The 21,458-nt window shown below is 37.4% G+C and overlaps 3 protein-coding genes across 4 annotated transcripts in view; 2 read left to right on the plus strand and 1 right to left on the minus strand.

Moving 5' to 3' along the window:
* The first annotated feature begins 981 nt into the window (after positions 1–981).
* On the plus strand, positions 982–10,973 carry REF6 (relative of early flowering 6). The gene is made up of 7 exons (XM_007037793.3): positions 982–2,162; positions 3,166–3,244; positions 3,607–3,674; positions 3,750–3,900; positions 4,542–5,239; positions 5,827–6,516; positions 8,391–10,973. The coding sequence occupies exons 1-7, from the start codon at positions 1,286–1,288 to the stop codon at positions 10,775–10,777; spliced, it is 4,950 nt and encodes a 1,649-aa protein (XP_007037855.3). The 5' UTR covers positions 982–1,285; the 3' UTR covers positions 10,778–10,973.
* Positions 10,974–11,846: 873 nt separating this feature from the next.
* Positions 11,847–16,489, plus strand: LOC18605028 (Zinc finger C-x8-C-x5-C-x3-H type family protein). The gene is made up of 6 exons (XM_018117341.2): positions 11,847–12,500; positions 13,067–13,132; positions 13,609–13,728; positions 13,907–14,179; positions 15,237–15,506; positions 15,998–16,489. Exons 1-6 carry the CDS (start codon positions 12,018–12,020, stop codon positions 16,199–16,201), a joined length of 1,416 nt encoding a protein of 471 aa, XP_017972830.1. The 5' UTR covers positions 11,847–12,017; the 3' UTR covers positions 16,202–16,489.
* Positions 16,490–19,036: 2,547 nt separating this feature from the next.
* GSL8 (glucan synthase-like 8) overlaps positions 19,037–21,458 on the minus strand; it is a 28,068-nt gene continuing 25,646 nt past the window's right edge. For both annotated transcript variants that reach the window (XM_007037801.3, XM_007037799.3), the window contains 3 exons: positions 20,225–20,275; positions 19,907–20,089; positions 19,037–19,558 (listed from right to left, as the gene is read on the minus strand). In XM_007037801.3, the coding sequence (XP_007037863.3) occupies positions 19,322–19,558; positions 19,907–20,089; positions 20,225–20,275 (471 nt within the window). In that variant the 3' untranslated portion in view covers positions 19,037–19,321. The remainder of the gene's footprint in view (positions 19,559–19,906; positions 20,090–20,224; positions 20,276–21,458) is intronic.

Genomic DNA, 21,458 nt, shown 5'->3' on the forward strand with positions numbered 1-21,458 from the left:
ATTTAATTTAAAATAAAAATTTAAAGACTTAATTAAAGAATAAATGTTTATTTTATTTTTTAACATTTTTTAAATATTATGTTTTTATTATTTTGTGGACAAAATGTTAATTATAAAATAAAGAAAGTGCTACTTATTTTTTTTAATATTATAAGAAAGCTATACGTCATATCACAACTCATTATTTTATTCTTCATATTATTATATGCAAGTTTAATTCATTCTCAAACAAATCATTAATTCATGACACAAAATAGAATAAATAAATGAAGGAGGGAAGGAAAGAAAAAGGTCCGATGGCATTTGTTATTAAAGTTTAATGCTAGTATTTATTTATGTGGGTGCGTGCGTGTACAATGGAATCTCATGTTGAGATGCCTTCTCTTTGATCAAATGGTATTATATTAATATGTGTATACGAGCCAATATTGCCGCCAACCAGTCATCTAAAAAAAGGTAAAACGAATAAAATTAAGAATAAAAAAGAAATAAGTAAAAAGAAAAACAAAACTTTGCTAGAATGGACGTACAGTAATCAAGCAAGGCAACCAATCATTTTATGACACGCAAATCTATGGGGTTTGAGAGAGTCAGATCAAAAAATCTCATGTGGTTGGTTTTCTTACGGACACCCTTTTGACGACTGTCAAGTCAAAATCAAAGTAAAACGCGCTGCCTTCAATTACGAAGCCATTTGGTTGATTCGTTCGTTCGATAACTAATAATAGTAATTTTTACTGCATTTTAAGTGAAAATTAAATGGTAATAAAATTAAAAGATGACATCAGTCATCGGAGCACTGTCCTTTTATGGAAAAGAGAATGGTAAGAAAAACTAGTTACTATTTAACCAGAAATTGTAGGAGGACACAAGCCCCCAAAAATTTATTGTCCATTATCCAGAAATTAGATAACCGGAAAAGAAGAGACAATGGCAAAAAAAGTAAATAGCACAAAAGTGGTCGTCATTTTCATAAGCTACCTCCAAACCCAGAATAAAACCCCACTAGTCACATGCCTACTACTCTTCCCATAGTTTTTGCCTGCTGCCCCTTCCTCTGCCCTCATAAAATTTCACCGTTTCCCCCATTTCCTCTGTAACTACACAAAAAAAACAGAGGAAAAACACAAAAAAAAAAGAAATCCCTTTCTTAGAATATAAAAACAAAGAAAATGGAAGCTCAGAAGAATCTGAAAACTTTCTTCTCTGTTTTTGTTTTTCTTTCATAAAATGAACTCTCAATGATTACCCCGATTCTTACCCAGAAAAATTTATTCTTTCTTTCATGGCTGCTTCAAGCCTTTCACCAGAGCCAAGTCAAGAAGTGTTTTCCTGGCTGAAATCTCTGCCTTTAGCTCCAGAGTACCGGCCTACTTTGGCAGAGTTTCAAGATCCAATTGCCTACATTTTCAAGATCGAAAAAGAGGCTTCCCAGTATGGAATCTGCAAAATCATACCTCCAGTGCCGCCTGCTCCTAAAAAGACAGCAATTGGGAACCTCAATCGCTCCCTTTTGGCTCGTGCCGCAGCTAATACTAGCTCCGATTCGAAGCCGGCACCCACATTCACTACCCGCCAACAGCAGATCGGGTTTTGCCCCAGAAAACCACGGCCCGTTCAGAAACCCGTCTGGCAGAGTGGGGAGTACTACACTTTCCAAGAATTCGAAGCAAAAGCGAAGAATTTCGAAAGGGGTTACTTGAAAAGATACAGCAGAAAGGGTTCCCTTTCAGCTTTGGAAGTCGAAACCCTTTTTTGGAAAGCGACGGTTGACAAACCCTTTTCCGTTGAGTACGCTAACGACATGCCTGGTTCAGCTTTTGTGCCTCTGAGCTCAAAGAAGAGCAGTGGTGGAGGGAGAGAAGCAGGGGAAGGAGTTACGGTTGGGGAGACACCGTGGAATATGAGGGCAGTCTCGAGGGCAAAAGGGTCATTGTTAAGGTTCATGAAGGACGAGATTCCGGGTGTTACTTCCCCTATGGTGTACATTGCAATGTTGTTCAGTTGGTTCGCTTGGCATGTAGAGGATCACGACTTGCATAGCTTGAATTATTTGCATATGGGAGCAGGGAAGACATGGTACGGTGTTCCAAGGGATGCCGCGGTTGCTTTCGAGGAGGTGGTCAGGCTTGATGGCTATGGAGGAGAGTTCAATCCTCTTGGTGAGTTTACTGAACTATCAATTGTGTCTCCTCTGTTTCTTAGTTACCTACATGTTAAATACTTTCTGTTTACTCTGTGTATGCGAGCAGTAGCCTATATAGGATAACATGGGTGAGATTGACTAGTTTGAGGAAGAATAAACTTCATAGACTTGGTGGTTGAATTTTACCTTTTTTGAATGGTGAAGATTGAGGTTTTTAATAGGTGTTAGTTATCTGTTGGCATTGTAGTAAGTGAGCCTACTCTGTTTCTCGCCTATACTTTTTTGTTAGGTTGAATTATGTTGGACATGGCTGCAGGATAACGTTAATTCTATGATGATAAGTTTAATCGCAAGTTTTATCTCTATGTGAAGTACTTATCATTTGCTCTTCAATTCTCTGTTGATTTAGACGTTGGGTTTGAAGGATTTTAGATTTTGAGTTTCTAGGAGCTGGAGTATTATATCAGAGATTCCTCCTTTTTCATCTAATAAAAAAGCTGTGTTTTCTATGTCCTTTCTACGGGGTATTGAGTAGTTATGAGAAAGACTAGTGTTATTTGATCTTGTGGATGCTTGTCTCATCGATATCTGCCGTGAAAATTTTTCTTAAAATGTATTTTGGTTGAGTAGTGAAGAACAGAGGTTATGGCATTTTATAGATTTATATGTATCTTCATATCATTGTGCTTGTGCGAGTCTTGTGCTTATTTTTTCTTGTCCCCTTGTGTATGTGATTTGTATCCCTTTGAAGCTGTAGTGCCTGCAAAGCAATTAGATTAAAGACTTGGTGTGTGGCTCATGATCAAAATAGAACTTATTGACTATCTAGTGTATCCATGGTTTTTGACTTGCCATTTTGGATCAGGTTAATTTTAATCCAATGAAGTTACTATGCATTGATGTTATTTTGGTTTAACTAGAAAAGCAATTGAATCTCTTATATTTGAGTGATGGTGCTGATATTATATCTATACAAAAATGCTAATTGAGCAAATTTATTTTAATTTGTCATCTATCAGTTACCTTTTCCACCCTTGGTGAGAAGACCACAGTGATGTCTCCTGAAGTATTTGTTCATGCTGGGATTCCATGCTGCAGGTAACTTTACCTCTCTAATCTTTTGCACCCTGGAGTGTTCTTTGGCGTTATGCAAAGTTTATTAGGTTCAAATCAAATCGTAAATTACTACTTATGATCTCTGCATTGTTCTTGTTTTTGGCTTGCATTTCATTTTTCTCTCATTCAATAAGAAAGTGTTTAAACTCTATTGTTGTTCTTTTAATCAAATTTAGGGTCCATCCTTTTCTCCTTATCTCAGCAAAGATGATATTCTAAGAAGTTTCCTTGAAATACTTTTATACTGGAAACTTATTTTCTTAGTGTCGTATAAAATGATTTAAGTGTCTTGGTGAGGGATGATTATCTGTCTCTTTCTTACGTTATCATTATTCTGAAATCAGGTTAGTGCAAAATGCTGGGGAGTTTGTTGTCACTTTTCCAAGAGCCTATCATTCAGGGTTCAGTCATGGTGAGATACTTTGGAATTTCTATTAGTTACTATCATAGGAAGGAGCTAATTTCATCCGTATGTTTTTGCTATTAGGATTTAATTTTGGAGAGGCAGCTAATATTGCAACACCAGAATGGTTGAGAGTGGCCAGAGATGCTGCTATTCGAAGAGCTTCAATTAATTACCCTCCGATGGTCTCTCATTTCCAGTTACTCTATGATCTTGCACTTGAGTTATGTTCAAGGTATGACTCATGTCTACTATGGAAGCAATATGATTCCATCTAATGCTTTGGATTTTTAATTTCTTGCTGCATTCTGCCTTCTCAACCTAATATAGCTGAAAACTCTGAGTCATTGCAATTTTTGTTATAGTTTGCTGCTCTTAAAATTATTGCAATTCATTTAAATATGCATATGAAATTTAATCGCACAGTTCCACACTGCTTGTGAAATTTCTGGGGATAGGTTTTTTGGCTTAGAAAAACGTTTTACACTTGCTCATTTCATGCTGTCCTGCTTCCTTGTTGCTCTGACTTGGGTTCAAATGCTGGAGACGAGTATGTTTCACTTTTGCAAGTTTTTCCTAGTAAAGTATAGAGGGCCATATTGCATGCCATGTTTACTTTTGAAATGTCCTATATGTGCCCAACATTGGCTCATTAGATTACTGAAGAGTCTAAGTACATCTCCCTTTAGTTTTGCTTCTTGTTATTACAAAGTTGATGTCCCAACAATCTAAAGGACAGAAATCTGTAAATTTTTATTCACATGCTCAAAATTTATACCAAAAGTTGTTTGTAGGAAGCTGAAAGTACAAAAATAAAAAGAGCGATAACTTATATTATTTATCTTTTCCTCATTTTTGTTAGGTTTCTCCTTGCAGGGTACCTATGAGCATCAATGCTAAACCAAAGAGTTCTCGACTAAAGGATAAGAAAAAAAGTGAAGGAGAAACCTTGGTTAAAGAATTATTTGTGCAGAACCTTATGCAGAACAATGAACTACTTCATATTCTTGGAAAAGGATCTTCAGTGGTACTACTCCCCAAAAGTTCTTCTGATATTTCTCCTTGTTCAGATTTACGTGTTGCATCCCAATTAAGAATAAACCCTAGGATGTCACGTGGCTTATGCAACTACAAAGATGTTGTGAAATTATCCAAAGACTTAGCTTCTGATGAGATCATGGTAGGTGGGAATGAAGAAATCAAGGGAGTAAAAGGTTTCTATTCAGTGAAAGGAAAATTTGCTTCAATGTATGAGGGTAACCGGGATTCTGCTTTTAATGGAACTGATCATTTGTGTAGACTGCCGTTGCAGACCTTGAACATGAGCGCAGAAGGAGAAAATGCTGTTCAAGGTGATGCATTGTCAGATCAGGGACTGTTTTCATGCGTCACATGTGGAATATTGTGCTTTTCTTGCATTGCTGTTCTTCAACCAACTGAACAAGCGGCTAGATACCTCATGTCAGCTGATTGTAGCTTTTTTAATGATTGGACTGTTGGTTCTGGAGTAACTCGTGATGGGTTCACCACTACTCATGGGGATGTAATTACTTCTGAGCAAAATTCCTGTACAAGTAGGTTACATATGGAAATTTTCTTTCATTAGCTGATCTTCTTTGTGTGATTTACGTGTTAGTCAAACTAAACATTTTCTTTCTTTCATTCTGTTTAATGCATTCCTTGTGCTTGTGGGGCAGTAGCAATTTCCTTATGATACATGTAGTTTTTGTAAAGGTCAGTCAACTAAAATAGAAGCAGTCATGTATGTGATCTTAAGTAAACTAGTCTGGAATTTGGCTGGATGTCTTTGAGCTCCAATGAAATGTCATTTCCAAAATGTAATAGAGATAGGATAACTCAAATAAGGAGTTTTATGTTAGTGTCATGCAATTGGCTTTTGTTTGGGCCAGCGAAACAATTGGTTTCTCACATACTTACACCTAAATAGGATGCAATAGGTGTCATGTTTGCGTTAAACTATTTATGCTGCATGATGTCTTGATAATATGCTAGTCTATGGATCAGCATGCTTATGCAAGTTTCTGTAATTAATATTTTATCTAAATAGTGTTCTGTTCTTTTTCTGAAGATTTTCTCTTCATATTCTTTTCGTTATTCTGAACACTTAATGAGCTTTTCTTTTGTTTTTTTTTTGATACAGGGTGGATGAACAAAAGAGCTCCAAATGCTTTATATGATGTCCCTGTTCAGTCTGTTGAGGACAAGTTTCATATGGCAGATCAAAGTAACCAAGTGGTGGAAGATACTGAAAAAGGGGGAGATACTTCTGCTCTTGGTCTATTAGCTTCCACATATGGAAATTCATCTGATTCTGAAGAAGATCATGTTGAACCAAATGTTACTGTCTCTGGTGATGAGACAAATTCAGCAAACCGTTCATTAGAAAGGAAATTTCAGTATAATGGTTCTGGTTTCTCTCCTGGTGATGCAAATGGGAGTAATAATCCCTCATTATTAAGGCTTGAATCTGAGGAAGAAGCTCCTGTGCATGTTGACATCAAGTCTACGAGCCCTCAAGCATTTGACCACACTGTTGAGTTTGAAACTGATAATCTTGCTTCAAGAAGATCAATCGGTTTGGAGGATAAATTTAGAGATCCAATCACAACATCACATGCTAATCCAAGTTACTCACCGGCCACTCATGGCGCAGAGAAAATGAGGTTTAGCAAGACCATGGTACCAATGGAGAATGCGGATATTCCATTTGCTCCGAGGTCTGATGAAGATTCTTCTCGAATGCATGTCTTCTGTCTTGAGCATGCTGTAGAAGTAGACCAGCAACTTCGTCAAATAGGAGGAGTGCATGTATTTCTCCTTTGTCATCCAGGTACATTTTGGCATTCGGTTTTTACCCAAATGAATATTTACACATAAATGGGCACTCCTTTTCCTAACCCTTCCACAAAAGAAAAAAAAAACAGGAGATATTATTTGCTGTAGTAATGCGCATTGCCTTATGTTTCTGTTATCTTATGCAACTTGTTTTTGGATGATACTGCATGTGAGCATGTGAGTAAAGAAGTTGAGTAGGTGAGGGTTCCCGTATTTTAACCTTCCCATTTCCCACATTTTTGTGCTTGTGATTATTAATACATGGAAGGGGAATGATGCCCTAAAGGTGAAGTCTGAGGGTAAGGTTTGATCTCTATTTTTTATAATCAGCTAGTTTAATACCCTTGCATTGCTGTGGGGTAAAACTTTTTATCAAATAATTTAAAGATATTATTGGTATAATTTGTGTTATAAAAAGTATTTTTAATTATCAAAGATGATTTGTCTTTCTCTTTCTTTTCTTTCTCAATGATCAATGGTTATTTTTTAACTTTTAATAATATCTTATGCTATGTATACTTTTTTATTTTTTTTCATTCATTTTATTTCACTTTTATTTTGTATCCACCACACTTATACTTCAAGTTTATTCTTTCTTCCCTTTTCTTTGTTTTTACTTTTTCTACATTTTTTCGTTTTCCTTTTGTGGTTTTCTATGTCCTTTCTCTTCATTTTTATTTTTGCATTTATATTTGAATTATGAATTTTCAAATTAATACTATTTATACACTATACTGCAATGCTATTTATCATTTTTAATGCTCAATACTATTCATACTTTCAATAAATTTTTATTTATTATCCTCCTTCCTTTTCTTTTCTTTTCTTTTATCTATATCCTCCTCTCTCTTCATTTTTTCTATGTTATAGTTTTTCTTTAATTATATTGTTGTAAATAGGTTTTTTAGTTCAATTATATAGTTGTTTTATTTTCCCTTGTCTCTTAAATTTTTTATTCTTTCTATTTTTTTCTTTTATACTTTTACTCAGTATTATGATTGTTACTTTTAATAGTATTTTGCAATACTTTTAGTTTTTTACTACACCTTTTTTTTTATATTTATTTCCTTGAACTTTTTAATTTATTTTATTTATATTTCTATTCAATTTTTAATCTTTTTTCTTTGAACTTTTGTTATTCTCTCATGTTGGCTCTTTATACTTTTTTTTCCCTATGTTTCTCCTTTTCTTCCCTTTTTTCTCTCTTTTTTTTTTCCCTATTTCCTTTCCTTTTTTTTTAATTCTCTTTCCCTCCCTCACTGGTGGCAAGGAGCCAGTTCGGTGGCAGAGACCAGATCTGGCCCCTCCTTGACTCTTCCTCTCTTCCACCCTGATCTCTCTCTACCCCTTTCTTTCTCTTCATTTTCCTCTTTGCCCTTGCTTTCTATCCTCCGGCCTGCCACTGGCCATCAACCCCCTAGCTGGCCTCAGTCGGCTCCTTCCCTTCTAGCCCACGTCTGCCTCTTCATTCTCCTCTCTCTTCCAGCCTTTATGGCTCCATCTCCATCTTTCTCTCTCTTACGAAAATAGGAAAAAAAATGACAAACACAAAATGCCATACAAATAGACAGGCAAAAATGCCCTTAAGAATTACAAAATTCCAACCAGGTCACTTGAACTCAAAACTCATTATAGATAATATAGATAATAGATGACAGGCAGCATGCACCAGCCAACTTGTCTATTAACATGTTTCTTCTAATTTCAACAATTTTTCTTTGTTTCTTTTGGCTGGGAAAAGTATCCAGTGACCGTCTATTATTATTTGCATGTTTTGCATCTTCTAAAAAACTAATTAATAGTTCTACCAAATAACTATTTTAGGTTCTTTTCTCTCCAGTCATTAACATTATCTGTTGAACAATGCAGAGTATCCCAAGATAGAAGCAGAAGCAAAGTTGGTGACCGAAGAACTAGGAATTGATTATCCCTGGAATGACATTTTATTTGGGGATGCTACTAAGGAGGATGAGGAGAGGATCCAGTCAGCTCTTGATAGTGAGGATGCTATACCTGGGAACGGAGACTGGGCTGTAAAGTTGGGTGTCAACCTATTTTATAGTGCCAATCTCAGCCGCTCTACCCTGTACAGTAAACAGATGCCATACAATTATGTTATATACAGTGCATTTGGCCGTAACTCTCCTGGTAGCTCACCCACAAAATTGAATGTGTATGGGAGGAGGTCTGGCAAGCAGAAAAAAGTGGTGGCAGGAAAATGGTGTGGTAAAGTTTGGATGTCAAATCAGGTTCATCCATTTTTGGCACAAAGGGATCCTGAGGAACAAGAACAAGAAAGAGGCTTTCATGCTTGGGCAACTTCAGATGAAAATCTTGAGAGAAAACCAGAAAATGTTCACAAAGCTGAAACAACCAAGGTGGCTAAAAAGTTTAATAGAAAGAGAAAAATGAGGCCTGAGATTGCATCAAGCAAGAAAGTGAAATGCATTGAGACAGAGGGTGCAGTTTCAGATGATTCATTGGATGGTGGTTCTCTTAGGCAGCAACAGATTTTTTTTAGAGGCAAGCAGCCTAGACTGATTCAGAAAGAAGAGGCAATTTCATATGATTTGCTTGAGGATGATTCTCTTCTGCAGCAAAGGAATCTCTCCAGAAAAAAATTGGCAAAATTTATTGAAAGAGAAGGTGCTGAATCAGAAGATGCAGAAGAGGAATTTACTCATCAGCAGCATTGGAGGAATCTCAGAGGCAAGCAAGGCAAATATATTGAAGAAGATGATGCAGTTTCGGGTGATTCACTTGATGAAAGTTCTCTTAAGCAGTATAGGAGGATTCCTCGAAGTTGGCAGGCCAAATTTAGGGAGAGAGAAGATATTGTATCAGAGGATGAACTAGAGGAAATTTCTCATCGGCTGCATAGGAGGATTCCTAGATGCAGGCAAATCAAGTCATGTGAGAAGAATGATGCTATATCAGATGATTCACGAGCAGATAATTCTCTTAAGCAGTATAGAAGAATGCCTAAAGGCAGGCAAGCAAACTTTGTTGAGAGAGATGATACAATGTCAGATGATGCATCAGAAGATGATTCTCAACATCAGCTTAGGAGGATTCCTAAAGGCAAGCAAATGAAGTGCATGGAAAGAGATGATGCATTTTCAGATGATTCACTTGAGGATAATCTTCAACAGCAGCATAGGATTCCTAGAAGCAAAGTGGCCAAGTTTACTGATAGAGAAGATGTAGTTTCCTTTGATTCATTGAAGGGTAGTTCTCATCAACAGCGTAGGAGGGTTTCTAGAAGCCAGCTAACCAAGTTTATTGAGAGGGAAGATGCGGTTTCGTCTGATTCTCCAGATGATAGTTCTCTTCAGCAGCTTAGGAGGATTCCGAGAAGTAAGCAAACCAAGATTCTTGAGAGGGAAGATGCAGTTTCAGATGATTCACTGGATGATACTTCTCAGCAGCAGCTTAGAAAGACTCCTAGAAGCAGACAAGGGAAATTTATTGAGAGGGAAGATGCAGTTTCATATGATTCGTTGGATGAGAATTATCACCAACCAAATAGGAGGACTCTTAGAAGCAGAAAGAAGAAAGCCCAGACACCGCGGCAAATAAAACAAGAAACCCCTCGGAATGTTAAACAAGGGAAACGTCGGACAACAAAACAAGTAGTCTCTCAGCAAATAAAACAAGAGACTCCTCGGAATCGGAGCACCAAAATTGAGCAAAGTGCTAGACAGTGCAATTCATATGGTGAAGATGAGCTAGAAGGTGGACCCAGCACACGCCTTAGGAAAAGAGTCCGAAAGCCTCTGAAAGAGTCAGAAACAAAACCAAAAGAGAAGAAGCAGGCCAGTAAGAAGAAAGTGAAGAATGCTTCAAATGTGAAAACTCTAGCTGGTCACAATACTTCAAAAGTAAGGGATGAGGAAGCAGAATACCAGTGTGACATGGAAGGATGCACCATGAGTTTTGGCTTGAAACAAGAGCTGCTCCTGCACAAAAGAAACATTTGTCCGGTCAAGGGGTGTGGGAAGAAGTTCTTCTCACACAAGTATCTGGTGCAGCATCGCCGAGTTCATTTGGATGACCGACCTCTTAAATGCCCTTGGAAGGGCTGCAAGATGACATTCAAGTGGGCATGGGCCCGAACAGAACACATTAGGGTTCACACAGGTGCTCGTCCTTACGTGTGTGCAGAAGAAGGCTGTGGGCAGACATTTCGTTTTGTGTCAGATTTCAGTCGTCACAAACGAAAGACTGGTCATTCAGCAAAGAAAGGTAGGGGATAATTTGAAGGAAGAAAAGTGTAATTTAACATTTCTAATGAACCTGTTGTTCAATTGGCAGGGTAGGCTAGGTTCAACGAAAGGGTTAGAATTTCCCCATTGTTGTCATTCAGGAAACTGTTAATCATGTTTTGTCCTGGGGTTTCCATTGTGCCCATTCATTTACCGTAATCAGAGCAATTGCTTGGATATTGAATCAGATTCCTGCCTTAGCCCTGCCTACCGTGCTCCCTGTTCAGATGCTCGTTCATTGCAATTTGCACCGCATTTGGTGGCTCTATGCCCTCCTACCAAATTTCAAACTCGTGAGAAACGTGGTGAAGTTTCCTTCCATACTTTTCCTTGGAAGTTATCTCCGTCCAAAATTCACCATACTGGCCTCGTACCTTCCATCCATTCAAATCATAAGCCTTAATTCTGGGCCAACCTATTATGCCCACTGTTTTCTTCGAGTCCTCCAAACTCTTCGTAAGTGAGGCTAACGTACAGTTTGGGCCGAGCTTTAATTTGAAACCCATTTTCTTTTTTTTCTTTTTTTGTAAATAATGTTTTTAAACTTAACCGTCTGTCTTTGCGTCTTAAATTTTGGATATTGTCCTAAATTTTCTTTTATGATCTTGTAGACATCCATTAGTTTTCTTTGACCTATCCTCTACTTTTTTTTTTTTTTTAATTGTTTTCCTATTTTTTTCTCTGTTGATATATTTGATGAAATCTAAAGGACAAAGAGAATGCAAATTAATAAACTTTTTGGTAAGAAGATGTCTATTAACTAATAATAGTGGCAGATAACTAAAAATTATTGTAATAAAAGGGAACTCATTCCCTACATTCTATTTACATAACTGCTTTACACAAGCTCTACCAGAGACACAACGAGAAAAAGGGGAAAATAAAGGGGTTACAGGGAGGGAGGGAGGGAGGGAGGGAGGGTCTAGAAAGAATTAAAAAAAAAAAGAAAGTATACGTTACATATGGAGTAAGAGAAACGTACAAAGTACAAAAGAATGCGCCATTATTATTTTTTCCAAGTAGAAATATACAGCTGCAACAAGTGGTAACATCCTTTTCTTTTCTTTTTTTTTGGCCTTCCTTCTCTCTTCCCTTCTTTGCCTTTTTGTTCACACACTTTCACTTCCATTTCCCAATAACAAAGGCTCTAACCTTTTTACTTCCTTCTCTCTCTCCCCCCCCACACCCTTTTTCTTCTGCCAAATTTAGGGTTTTGAAATGTGGATTAACAATGTCTCAATCTGAAGAAACTCCGATCTCCGACTCTACTCCCACCGATTCCGCCCTTCACTTAGGGCTCCACTCGCTCGATCCGGATCCTTCTCCGAATCCTGACCCCTCACCCTCTGATCTCAATCACTCGGCTCAGGAAACGGACCACGACCAAAGCAATCTCGAGCAGCAGCTCCAGAACCTCGATTTGAAGGAGGAGGAAGGGGAAGAGGAGGAGGGGGATGAAGAAGCTGAGAAGAAAGATGACCGCGAGAGAGAGAGCGACAACGAAGCCGACGTGGACGCTGCCGGAGACGACGAGGATGAGGTGGAGGAGAAAAACGAGTACGAGGATGATGATGAAAACGTGACGAATGAAGGAAGGAGGTCGCATTATCCGGTAAGACCGGAAGCAGAGGATTGCGCTTATTATATGAAAACTGGACTTTGCAAATTTGGATCTAATTGCAAGTTTAATCACCCTGTTCGAAGGAAGAACCAGGTCCTTTTCTCACCTTGTTCTTATTATTTTATTTTTATTTTATCATCTTTAATTGTGCTGAAGATGCTCTTCGTTTAGCTGAAAGGAGCTGTTTTTGGTTGTCTATATTTCGCGCGGCTATATTAATGTGGTATTTGTTAAAGATGGTTTTTTTTATTGATTTTTTTCCAAGTTGTTTTTTATGCTGTGATTGGTAAATTTTATGAAAAAAATGCACGTCTTTCTTTTGTTAATTCGTGTGAGACGATTGTTGGCGTAATGCCCTGAGGAAAATGTAACCATTTCTGCTTCAGTCTGCTTGTGGGAATACAATTCATCTTTTCTGGCTGAAGTAGCTATTCATTAATTGAGATCTAATTAAATATTGGGAATCTTCATAAATGGATATAAATAAAATTTTATATTTTTGGGTATATATTGGGCCGCGCTGCAATTGGTACCCTCCCCTATCCCATAACAACTGGTGATTTTGGGTGTTTTCTCAGTTTTTTTTTTGGCACAAACCTACATTAGTCATCCTGTGCTGACTTTTTCATTCTGGGTGTTTCGAATTATGATGTTTGAAGGCTGTGAAGGAAAAGGTCAAGGAAAAGGATGAATCAACAGAGAAACCAAGCCAGACAGAATGCAAGGTCAATATTCTTAATTTTTGTTTGCAAAATGTGCTCTTTATGATCTTAACTGCCAACATCATGATGAATGCTGCTAATTTGATTTGCAGTGGTTCTGTATGTTCTGTTTTTCGTTTTGGAAACAGGTTTTTCTGGTCTCAGTTTGCGTATTTGAAAGCATTTGACAAGTCTGACAGTTTGAATATGAAGCTTATAAAGTGTGCTATTTCTTTTCAGGAAATTTAATCAATGAACTTGTGGATGTTTCTTTTTTTATTTCAATAAAGCCTAGCATTCTCCTAATAGTGTAGAAGGACAAAGATAGTAACAGATCTATTAGTAGGCTATGGTTTACTATGGTCTATAACATATCTATTAGTGTTTGTTCAGATGGTTCTGAAACTCTTCTTTATATATTTTAAGCTACGTCTATAAGAAATGTGCATAGGTCAATAGTAACATTCTGTGGTGTTAAATTTTGCTCGAAATTTTTGCAGTATTACCTAAGAACTGGTGGATGTAAGTTTGGGAAGGCCTGTAGATACAACCACTCAAGAGCAAAAACTGCAGTGGCTCCAATTTTAGAGCTTAACTTTCTGGGGCTGCCTATCCGACCGGTATCACTTCTGTTTTCACTGTTTTAATGGAATTTTGCTGGATGCCATCACTTGAGTCCTGATGTTCCATTGCATTTCTTCTACAATTGGCCAAATGTTTTGAGATTTATTTTTAGTGATTAATCATGATTAATTGGAGTAATCATTCTGGAAATTTGAAAGTTTTAAATCGTCACAGGGAGAGAAAGAGTGCCCCTATTACATGCGTAATGGGTCCTGCAAGTATGGGGCTAACTGCAGATTTAATCATCCTGATCCTACAACTGCTGGAGCTTGTGACCCACCTTCGGGATACGGTAATGGTGGACCTGTTTCATCACAAGCTGCATCACAAGTGAATATAGCGTCCTGGTCATCACCAAGGACATTGAATGAGACTCCCTATATGCCAATGATGTTTTCACCAACACAAGGTGTTCCGCCTCCAAATCCAGAATGGAATGGGTATCAGGTACTATCGTTGCTCTTATGCTGTTTAAGTTCTGTTACTTTAATCAATAGCATCTATTGAGTTTATCTTAGCATTACACGGCCCTTACCTTCCCCCCCGGATGTTGTATATGGTTTTCCCAGATTGTTACTTGTTTTTGTACCCCTGAAGTAGTACAGTGTGTATCTCTATATATCATATCTTAAATGTGTAAAATTGCTTGCACTTTGAACATATAGACTGCATGTAATGAAATGGATAATTTGGTTTAGGTTGTTATAATCCCCTGCATTGAGAAATAATCATAGTATTATGCAATTCTTACTGGTAACAATTGACAGACAGCCATATTCAGATAATGAATGGAATATTTCAATAGTTTGGTTAGAACTAGTTTCTAGAGGTGCTTATATTCTATTTGGCCTGCTTTAAAACTTTTTGTGGAATATTGTGCTGGCTTTCAACCTTTGCCTGGGTGAAGCGAGGTTACTTTGTTATCTCAAGGTCTTAAACACATGCACATGTAGGCAGAATAATGTATAGGCCTTGTACGGGGGCACAGGTGGACAAATGTTCGACTTTTATGCTTATTTAGTTGAAAGACACTGTTAAAATTCATGCTTTGGCAGAGTAAAATATGTTGAGACACCGAAGAAGACTTAGTAGAACCTTGATGTTGGTTCAGTTACATGGACAATGGATTTTTTTTATATGGTTTATTTATGTAGCTTTTGCATTAAAAAGTATTGGAAATTAGTTGGTGGATTAGATATACTAATTGCTTGACAGTCTATAGTGTAAGATGTTATTAGGCACATGAAAATGGAGAATCAGACAAGGTGTAATCATCCCTCATCCCCATCCCTCATTCCACCACATATTTATTGCTGGATTTGCTTTTTTACCTTTTATTTGTTTTACTGCAATAATTTTTAAACAAGATTATGCTTTAAATTTCCTGGTAGGTTTAATTCTGGCTCTGCATATTAATTACTGTCAGAAAGTAGCTTTGCCTTGTGGGAACTTGTAATTTGATATGTTTATGCATGATGACTTGATCTTGTTGTTCTTTGTCAAGACGACTGTATATGCCCCTGAAAGGAATTTGCATCCAACTCCAGCATATGTCATGAACAACCCATCAACCGAAACCGCTGTCTATACTCATCATCAGCCACAAATGCTAGTTGATGAATTCCCAGTTCGGCCTGGCCAGCCCGAGTGCAGTTACTTCATGAAAACTGGGGACTGTAAGTTTAAATCTAATTGCAAATATCATCATCCAAAAAATCGAGTTGCAAAGCCATCCCCATGCACTCTCAGTGACAAGGGTTTACCACTGAGACCTGTAAGTTTATGTTCCTTTACTTTCTGCTCCTTATGAAATATATATAAACTCAGTAGATGTTTTAAAGCTTTTTTAAATGTTCTCATGGTTGTTCTGCCTCATATCTCTTTGTCACCTTAGCTAGTGCAATGGGCCTTCTTTTCTTCTCAAGTAATTTAAAACAAATTTGTTGTGAAACATCAATAAAATTTGCATGTTTGAGAAGTTGGTACTTGATTTGTTGAACTGGGTAATGATTGAAACAAGATGTTCTGTTCGGCAAATGAATGTCTACAGAAACAGAGCCTTTGGAGAAAGGCTTGCACATTATCTCTTTGTCACCCTCTGTGCATTCAAGATTAGCCCTCACTGGATATTATACAGATCTCTCTTTTAGCGTTTGGTTCCTGTTTATGGTTTGTGTTTTCAGTGATAATAATTAAGTTCTCAGTTCTTATCACATTTAACACTTAATGCTTTCATTGTGATAGACCTCTGTTTTCGAAATCCAGGATCAAAGCATCTGCTCACATTACAGCCGCTACGGCATTTGCAAGTTTGGGCCAGCCTGTAAATTTGACCATTCAGTACAGGCAGCTCCTTCAGTGGTGTCTGGACTAGATCAGCCTCTACCATTCAGCAATTCTGCAGCTACAGAAGAAAGTGGAATTGCTGGAAGTAATGGTACTGATACTGCAGTTCAGCAGTCTGTGTAAAAAGATTTTCATCAAAGGCTCCCTAGCTCTTAGATCTGACATTAGCAAGGATTCTAAGTTTTCCTTTTTAAACTGGAAGAGTCTATTTAACTTTTTTTTTTTTTTTGACCTTTTTCCATTGCCACAAGCTTTTTAGGGGATGGCATTATATATATAGATATTACATACTTATCATGTGTTGTGTTGCTAGTGCTACAAAGCTCAAGTCGAAATCAGGATATGTAAATTATCTCAGTTTCATGTCATGTCATGTAGTAATGCCAGTGAAAATTGGGATTATCTTTTTCATGCCCTTGAAGCCCTACCAGGATCGGATCGGTTGACTTCTTTCATTGTATTGTCTTAAGCAGGGGATGGGTTCAACCCAAACAGGGTTTACAGGCCAAGCCCAAGCCAAAAGTGGTTCCACTCCTAATAAATTAAATTTCTGAACAGTGACCCAAGGTGGTAAGAGTTATAAACAAGGCAAGCTATGGTATCTTTCCTTCTATAATTGCAATATGTATATTCAAATGGGTGACGACGATGCTGTGCTGGAGATAGGTACAATACCTTGTCGAAGTAAAATTTTAATCAACTAATTTTAGAAGCATCTGAGAATAAATAGGGTACGAACCTCAACTGAAATATATGCTTAGAAAATCTATGGCATGTCGTCCCAAGCATATACTGTAAACTTGCCCTTTGGCAACCTCTTCTTCACTAGTTTCTGAATTTGGATTTTAAAACCCCGCTGCCTTTTGTCTATATTTTGTTCCTCTACAACTCATTTAATCATCCTATCATGCTGCTAAAACCAAATATGGTAATTAATTGAACAGTAATACAATTTCATTTTTCCCAGAAGTGATCAATAAAATTATGATGATAATACCATACAATGCATTCCTCAACGGATGTCAATAAGAAAGTTGTGTCTTTAGATCCACCTCTAAAGTTGTGTCTTTACATCCACCAAATAAAGTTGTGTCTCTTCACTCGAAGGTACGAATATCAAAAGAGAAGAGCAAAGCAAGCCAATGGGGTTTAAAAAGGGAAAAAGGAGAAAGAGAAAAAGAAGAGCCATAATAAACTAATCAAGGACTAGAAAGGAAGCCAGGCAGATATACAAGGGAAAGGGAGCCTTTTTCCACCCAATACATAATACATATATGTATATATATATATATATATATATATATAGGCAAACTGGCATCACCAACCATTCAATTCCATCGCCCCCAAAAGCATTATCATACTCGAACACAGCAAAACCATTTAGTCTGAGAACCCAAAAAAGACAAAACACAAAGAAGGGTATAATGAATAAACAAACAAAACCAAAGAAAAGAAGGGCATATATAGTAATAGCATGCCTTGCATACCTTTCGAGGAGACGGGGAGGTTACATTTTCAATTTTAGCAGTGGTCGGGGACATGATTGTGCCAGCACTGCCTCTGGTTTTCTTCTCATGTCTAGCCTTGTTGAATATCACCGTAAACCCTTCCGCCGTTGCTGGGTTATTTACATCCCACTCTCCAAATTTAGGCAGCGGTCTCCCTCTCTCCTGCTCAAACCCAATCCCAAACAAATATCACTAATAAATCAACCTTTTGTATTTTTGCATGTCAAATGAAATGAGAAAGGCATTAGCAAACGTAAAGTTTCTTGTAATGTTAAATCGCTTCAACTGGAAGTAGGTTTATAAATCCGCAAAATGACTTGGTTACATCTCTCTATGATCACATTTATAGATTTATAAAAAAAAAAAAAAAGAGAGAGAGAGAGAGACAATATTGGCTTCCTGCTGGAACCATACTTTGAACAATGAATGAGGAATGATGTAAAACAAGAACTAAACAAATCCAATCGAACTTAAGACCCCAACTTCGAAACCCAGATATCTATATCATGCTACATTACAGCAATGACCTTTTCAAAAGTGGACGTAGATATTCTTTTTATTAATGCAACAGGGAAAAAAACGCAAAGAGATGAATTTGATCACGTAATTGCAAATGTTAATGCAAAAGTCAATGTATGAATATATGGCGAGGAAGAAGAAAAAGATGAGGAATGTTAATTACCGCCATGAATGGAAAGGTATTGTAATGAGAGGGATCCGACGGAGAGGGGACAAAAAGAGAGCGAATGAGATGGAGAAAGTAATAAAAGAGAAGAGAAGAGGAGAAGATATTCAGGAATGTTTGTTAATTTCGTTTGTGCATTGAACTACTTACTTATTTAGTATACACCGTTACGTTTTCCACGCTCAAATATTTCTGACCCGAGGGCGAGCCCACTTTTTACTGGCAAACTTCCTGCTCCCTGTTCATGGCTTTGGCTTTTGCTTATGTATACAAGCTTCTTATTGAACCATAACCAGAGGAAGGCAATGAGGTCCAAATAGCTTCGTTTCCCTCATTTTCCTCTTCCTGCTTGACCACCCCATCACACCAGGGTTTTAGTTGGTAGACAAGCAGGGTTTTCTTCCCTTTTCCCCTATTTCTAATCGAGAGCTAAACTCTCCTTTCCGTCCGACTCTATTAAGATCATACTCTCTTCACCTGATATCATGGAGGCAACAGAGATAGTTTGTGCTTACCTCTTAAATAATCTGCTTCTGATATTCCTCTTGGGATTAATTTGCTGTCATTGTTCTCTACTCAGAAGCTGAATCGACTCCAAAAAGTTCATCGTCCTCTCCCCCCATCATCTTATAAAAAGTATCACCTACGCATATAATCGTTTGTCTGTCCCTTTGCTTACATGCATTCCCCTCCGTCTCGAAGCATACAAATATTTAAAAAAAAAAAAAAATTCTTAAAAGGTGGTTCCCGCAAACGCAAGGCATATATCCGGAAACATAAAAACCCAAAACACTCATTCACGGATGCAATAGAGACATTCCTTACATGAGCTCTGGGTCACTTAATGGAAACTGCGGAAAAAGGGATACAATCAGAACTCATCCATGCCCAAAAATAGTGGAAAGATGTTTATCTCATAGGAGCTACACTTTCTACAATTATCTATCGTATCTGTACATAAAAGAACCACGCTGGAGCTGAGAGACAAAACAATAAATAATAAATCTACACTGTACAAAAGCTGTGTATATATCCGGAGTGAGCACATGCTCATGTCTCTGCATTGGCCTTGTTTCCAGCAAGGATGAGGGAGATCTCCAGCCCACGGCTAAATGCTTGGTTAAAGAGAAGGCGAGACTGGAAGGTTGAAATGAATGGGAACCACGATAACACTGCTAAAGGTGCAAATATGATAGCTCCCATTCCAGCATCATAAAATCTGGCAAATTCCCGTACTGAATCCCACATGCCCAGACTCCTAACTACCTTCTTCCATGTTATAGCCAGCTATATACATCAACACAAACAAAAAATGGATTCGAGAAGGTTACAAAACAATTACATAACCATAGACAATGGTTTGAACTTAAACCAAAATGAAGCATCAGTATGTAAAACCAGCTTCCTACTCTACTCAGATAAAAGCACACTGTCGTGTTAAACAGGTTCCCGTATCTAGGAGACCACCACTTAAAATACAAATAACGGCGCATGGAATATTAGACTAGCAAGACCATGGCTTCCACAGTCCAAATCAAAACAAAATAATCAGAAAAACTCCTTTCCTATCAATTCAAAAATAAGCAATCCAAAGAACAAAATCCAATGCAGACAATAGAGCAAATTATAACTTACACATAATATGGTCCATCCAGTAGGAATGAAAGCAAGGATGCTTGCAAATAGGTCTGCAATTGATAAGTCAGTGAAGGCAACAACAAGGCATAGGGCAGCAACAAGTCCTATGGATATAACCCCTTGCATAAATCGCATCACCAGTTGGAAGTCAGTGGACTTCTTAGGGCTGTAGGTAAATATCTGCGAGCCAATAGATAATCGATCATTAAGCTACCTTAACCAAAAGGCCAATACATTCAAGAATTTTTTTCAAAAGGGATGGGCATCTTTGGAAGGTCGGGAAGGGTGATGCCCTTAAATGAAACCTATACTAACCTTGAACAAGAAGACAAATCCAACCAACACGACCCAGGAAAATCCATATATCTGGATAGCAAAAATAACCATCAAGAATCAAGTGGTAATAACCCAAGAATATATTATCTAAATCCTAAAAGACATAATTTGTACTGCAATAAAGTGACAATGCAATTTATATAATCAAGATCACCAGCATACCAAATTTTGTGGATAAGTCCATATATCCATATGGGCACAAACACACACAAAAACACACTGTTCATCAACATATGAAACTGTTCTCACTATATTTAATTTCTAGGTACCGTCATTAAGCATTTGATCAAATTCCAACAGCATTGATCGATTATATCCATTCACTGGTTCACTAAATATTCACCAACAGAAGCATGCTTTCATTGTGCTAATATACAAAATATCTGTAAGGAGAATATGAAAACCATTTAGTTTCATTACAGCAGTGCCCCAACAGGCACCTCCACAAGAGAAACTATGCGAAACAATGCAGGCTATTCATTAAACATACTCAACTTGCCTAGGCACTCCATTAAAGTTATTACTGACATCATTCTAATGAATGTGTTTAAAATACTTTTACTATTTTCCTTTTGTGTAATCTAAGTACACCTTTACTTAATAAATGAAGTAGGGATTCTAACATTTATAAAGTGGCATCAACATTCACACTAGGAGACCACACAGCACTAATGAAGAAAGAACCTATAATAACCTTAAAACATCATAATTCTTTGAGTCACAATTTCAAGAGAAGTGGATCTAGCTCTAGCCATGCTTGACCCTTCGATGAAAAGAAAACAAAATGTAAGAAACCATAAAAAAAGAATTATCTAAATTCTTATTCCAGTAAAAGACCTAGGTTTGCAAATAGGACATCATCGAGAATTGTAGATGATGCACGGTAAGCCTTCGACAAGCAATATGTATGCATGGAAGGATTTTTACAGTTATTCAGCCTGCCACTGGAAAGTTCTCATTTTGGTAAACAGAAATGCAATGAAGAATAACATCTATATCTGGATCCGAATGTACCAAGAAAACCTGCACTTCATAACCAATTTTGCAGGTGCATGAAAATATTCTTTGTAATGGCGTTCAGGAATTGTTCAATTTTATATATGCTTTGCTTGGTAGAACAGATGAAGAAAATAGAAGGATTATAAGGCTGAATTCCTAATTCATGTGTATTTAAGGAGGAAAAGACATAGATGCCCACTTCCTCCATGCCCCG

The sequence above is a fragment of the Theobroma cacao genome, chromosome 3 (genome assembly GCF_053813885.1).
Source record: "Theobroma cacao isolate CCN51 chromosome 3, ASM5381388v1, whole genome shotgun sequence".
In the NCBI taxonomy this organism is placed as follows: domain Eukaryota; kingdom Viridiplantae; phylum Streptophyta; class Magnoliopsida; order Malvales; family Malvaceae; genus Theobroma; species Theobroma cacao.

Bases quoted from the DNA above. Each gene is read 5' to 3' on its own strand.
- LOC18605028 (XM_018117341.2), top strand. From the start codon at position 12,018: ATGTCTCAATCTGAAGAAACTCCGATCTCCGACTCTACTCCCACCGAT. The intron at 13,133-13,608 runs GTCAATATTCTT...AAATTTTTGCAG, and splicing joins CAAGCCAGACAGAATGCAAG to TATTACCTAAGAACTGGTGG. The intron at 15,507-15,997 runs GTAAGTTTATGT...TTCGAAATCCAG, and splicing joins AGGGTTTACCACTGAGACCT to GATCAAAGCATCTGCTCACA.
- REF6 (XM_007037793.3), top strand. From the start codon at position 1,286: ATGGCTGCTTCAAGCCTTTCACCAGAGCCAAGTCAAGAAGTGTTTTCC. The intron at 3,245-3,606 runs GTAACTTTACCT...TTCTGAAATCAG, and splicing joins GCTGGGATTCCATGCTGCAG to GTTAGTGCAAAATGCTGGGG. The intron at 3,675-3,749 runs GTGAGATACTTT...TTTTGCTATTAG, and splicing joins TCATTCAGGGTTCAGTCATG to GATTTAATTTTGGAGAGGCA.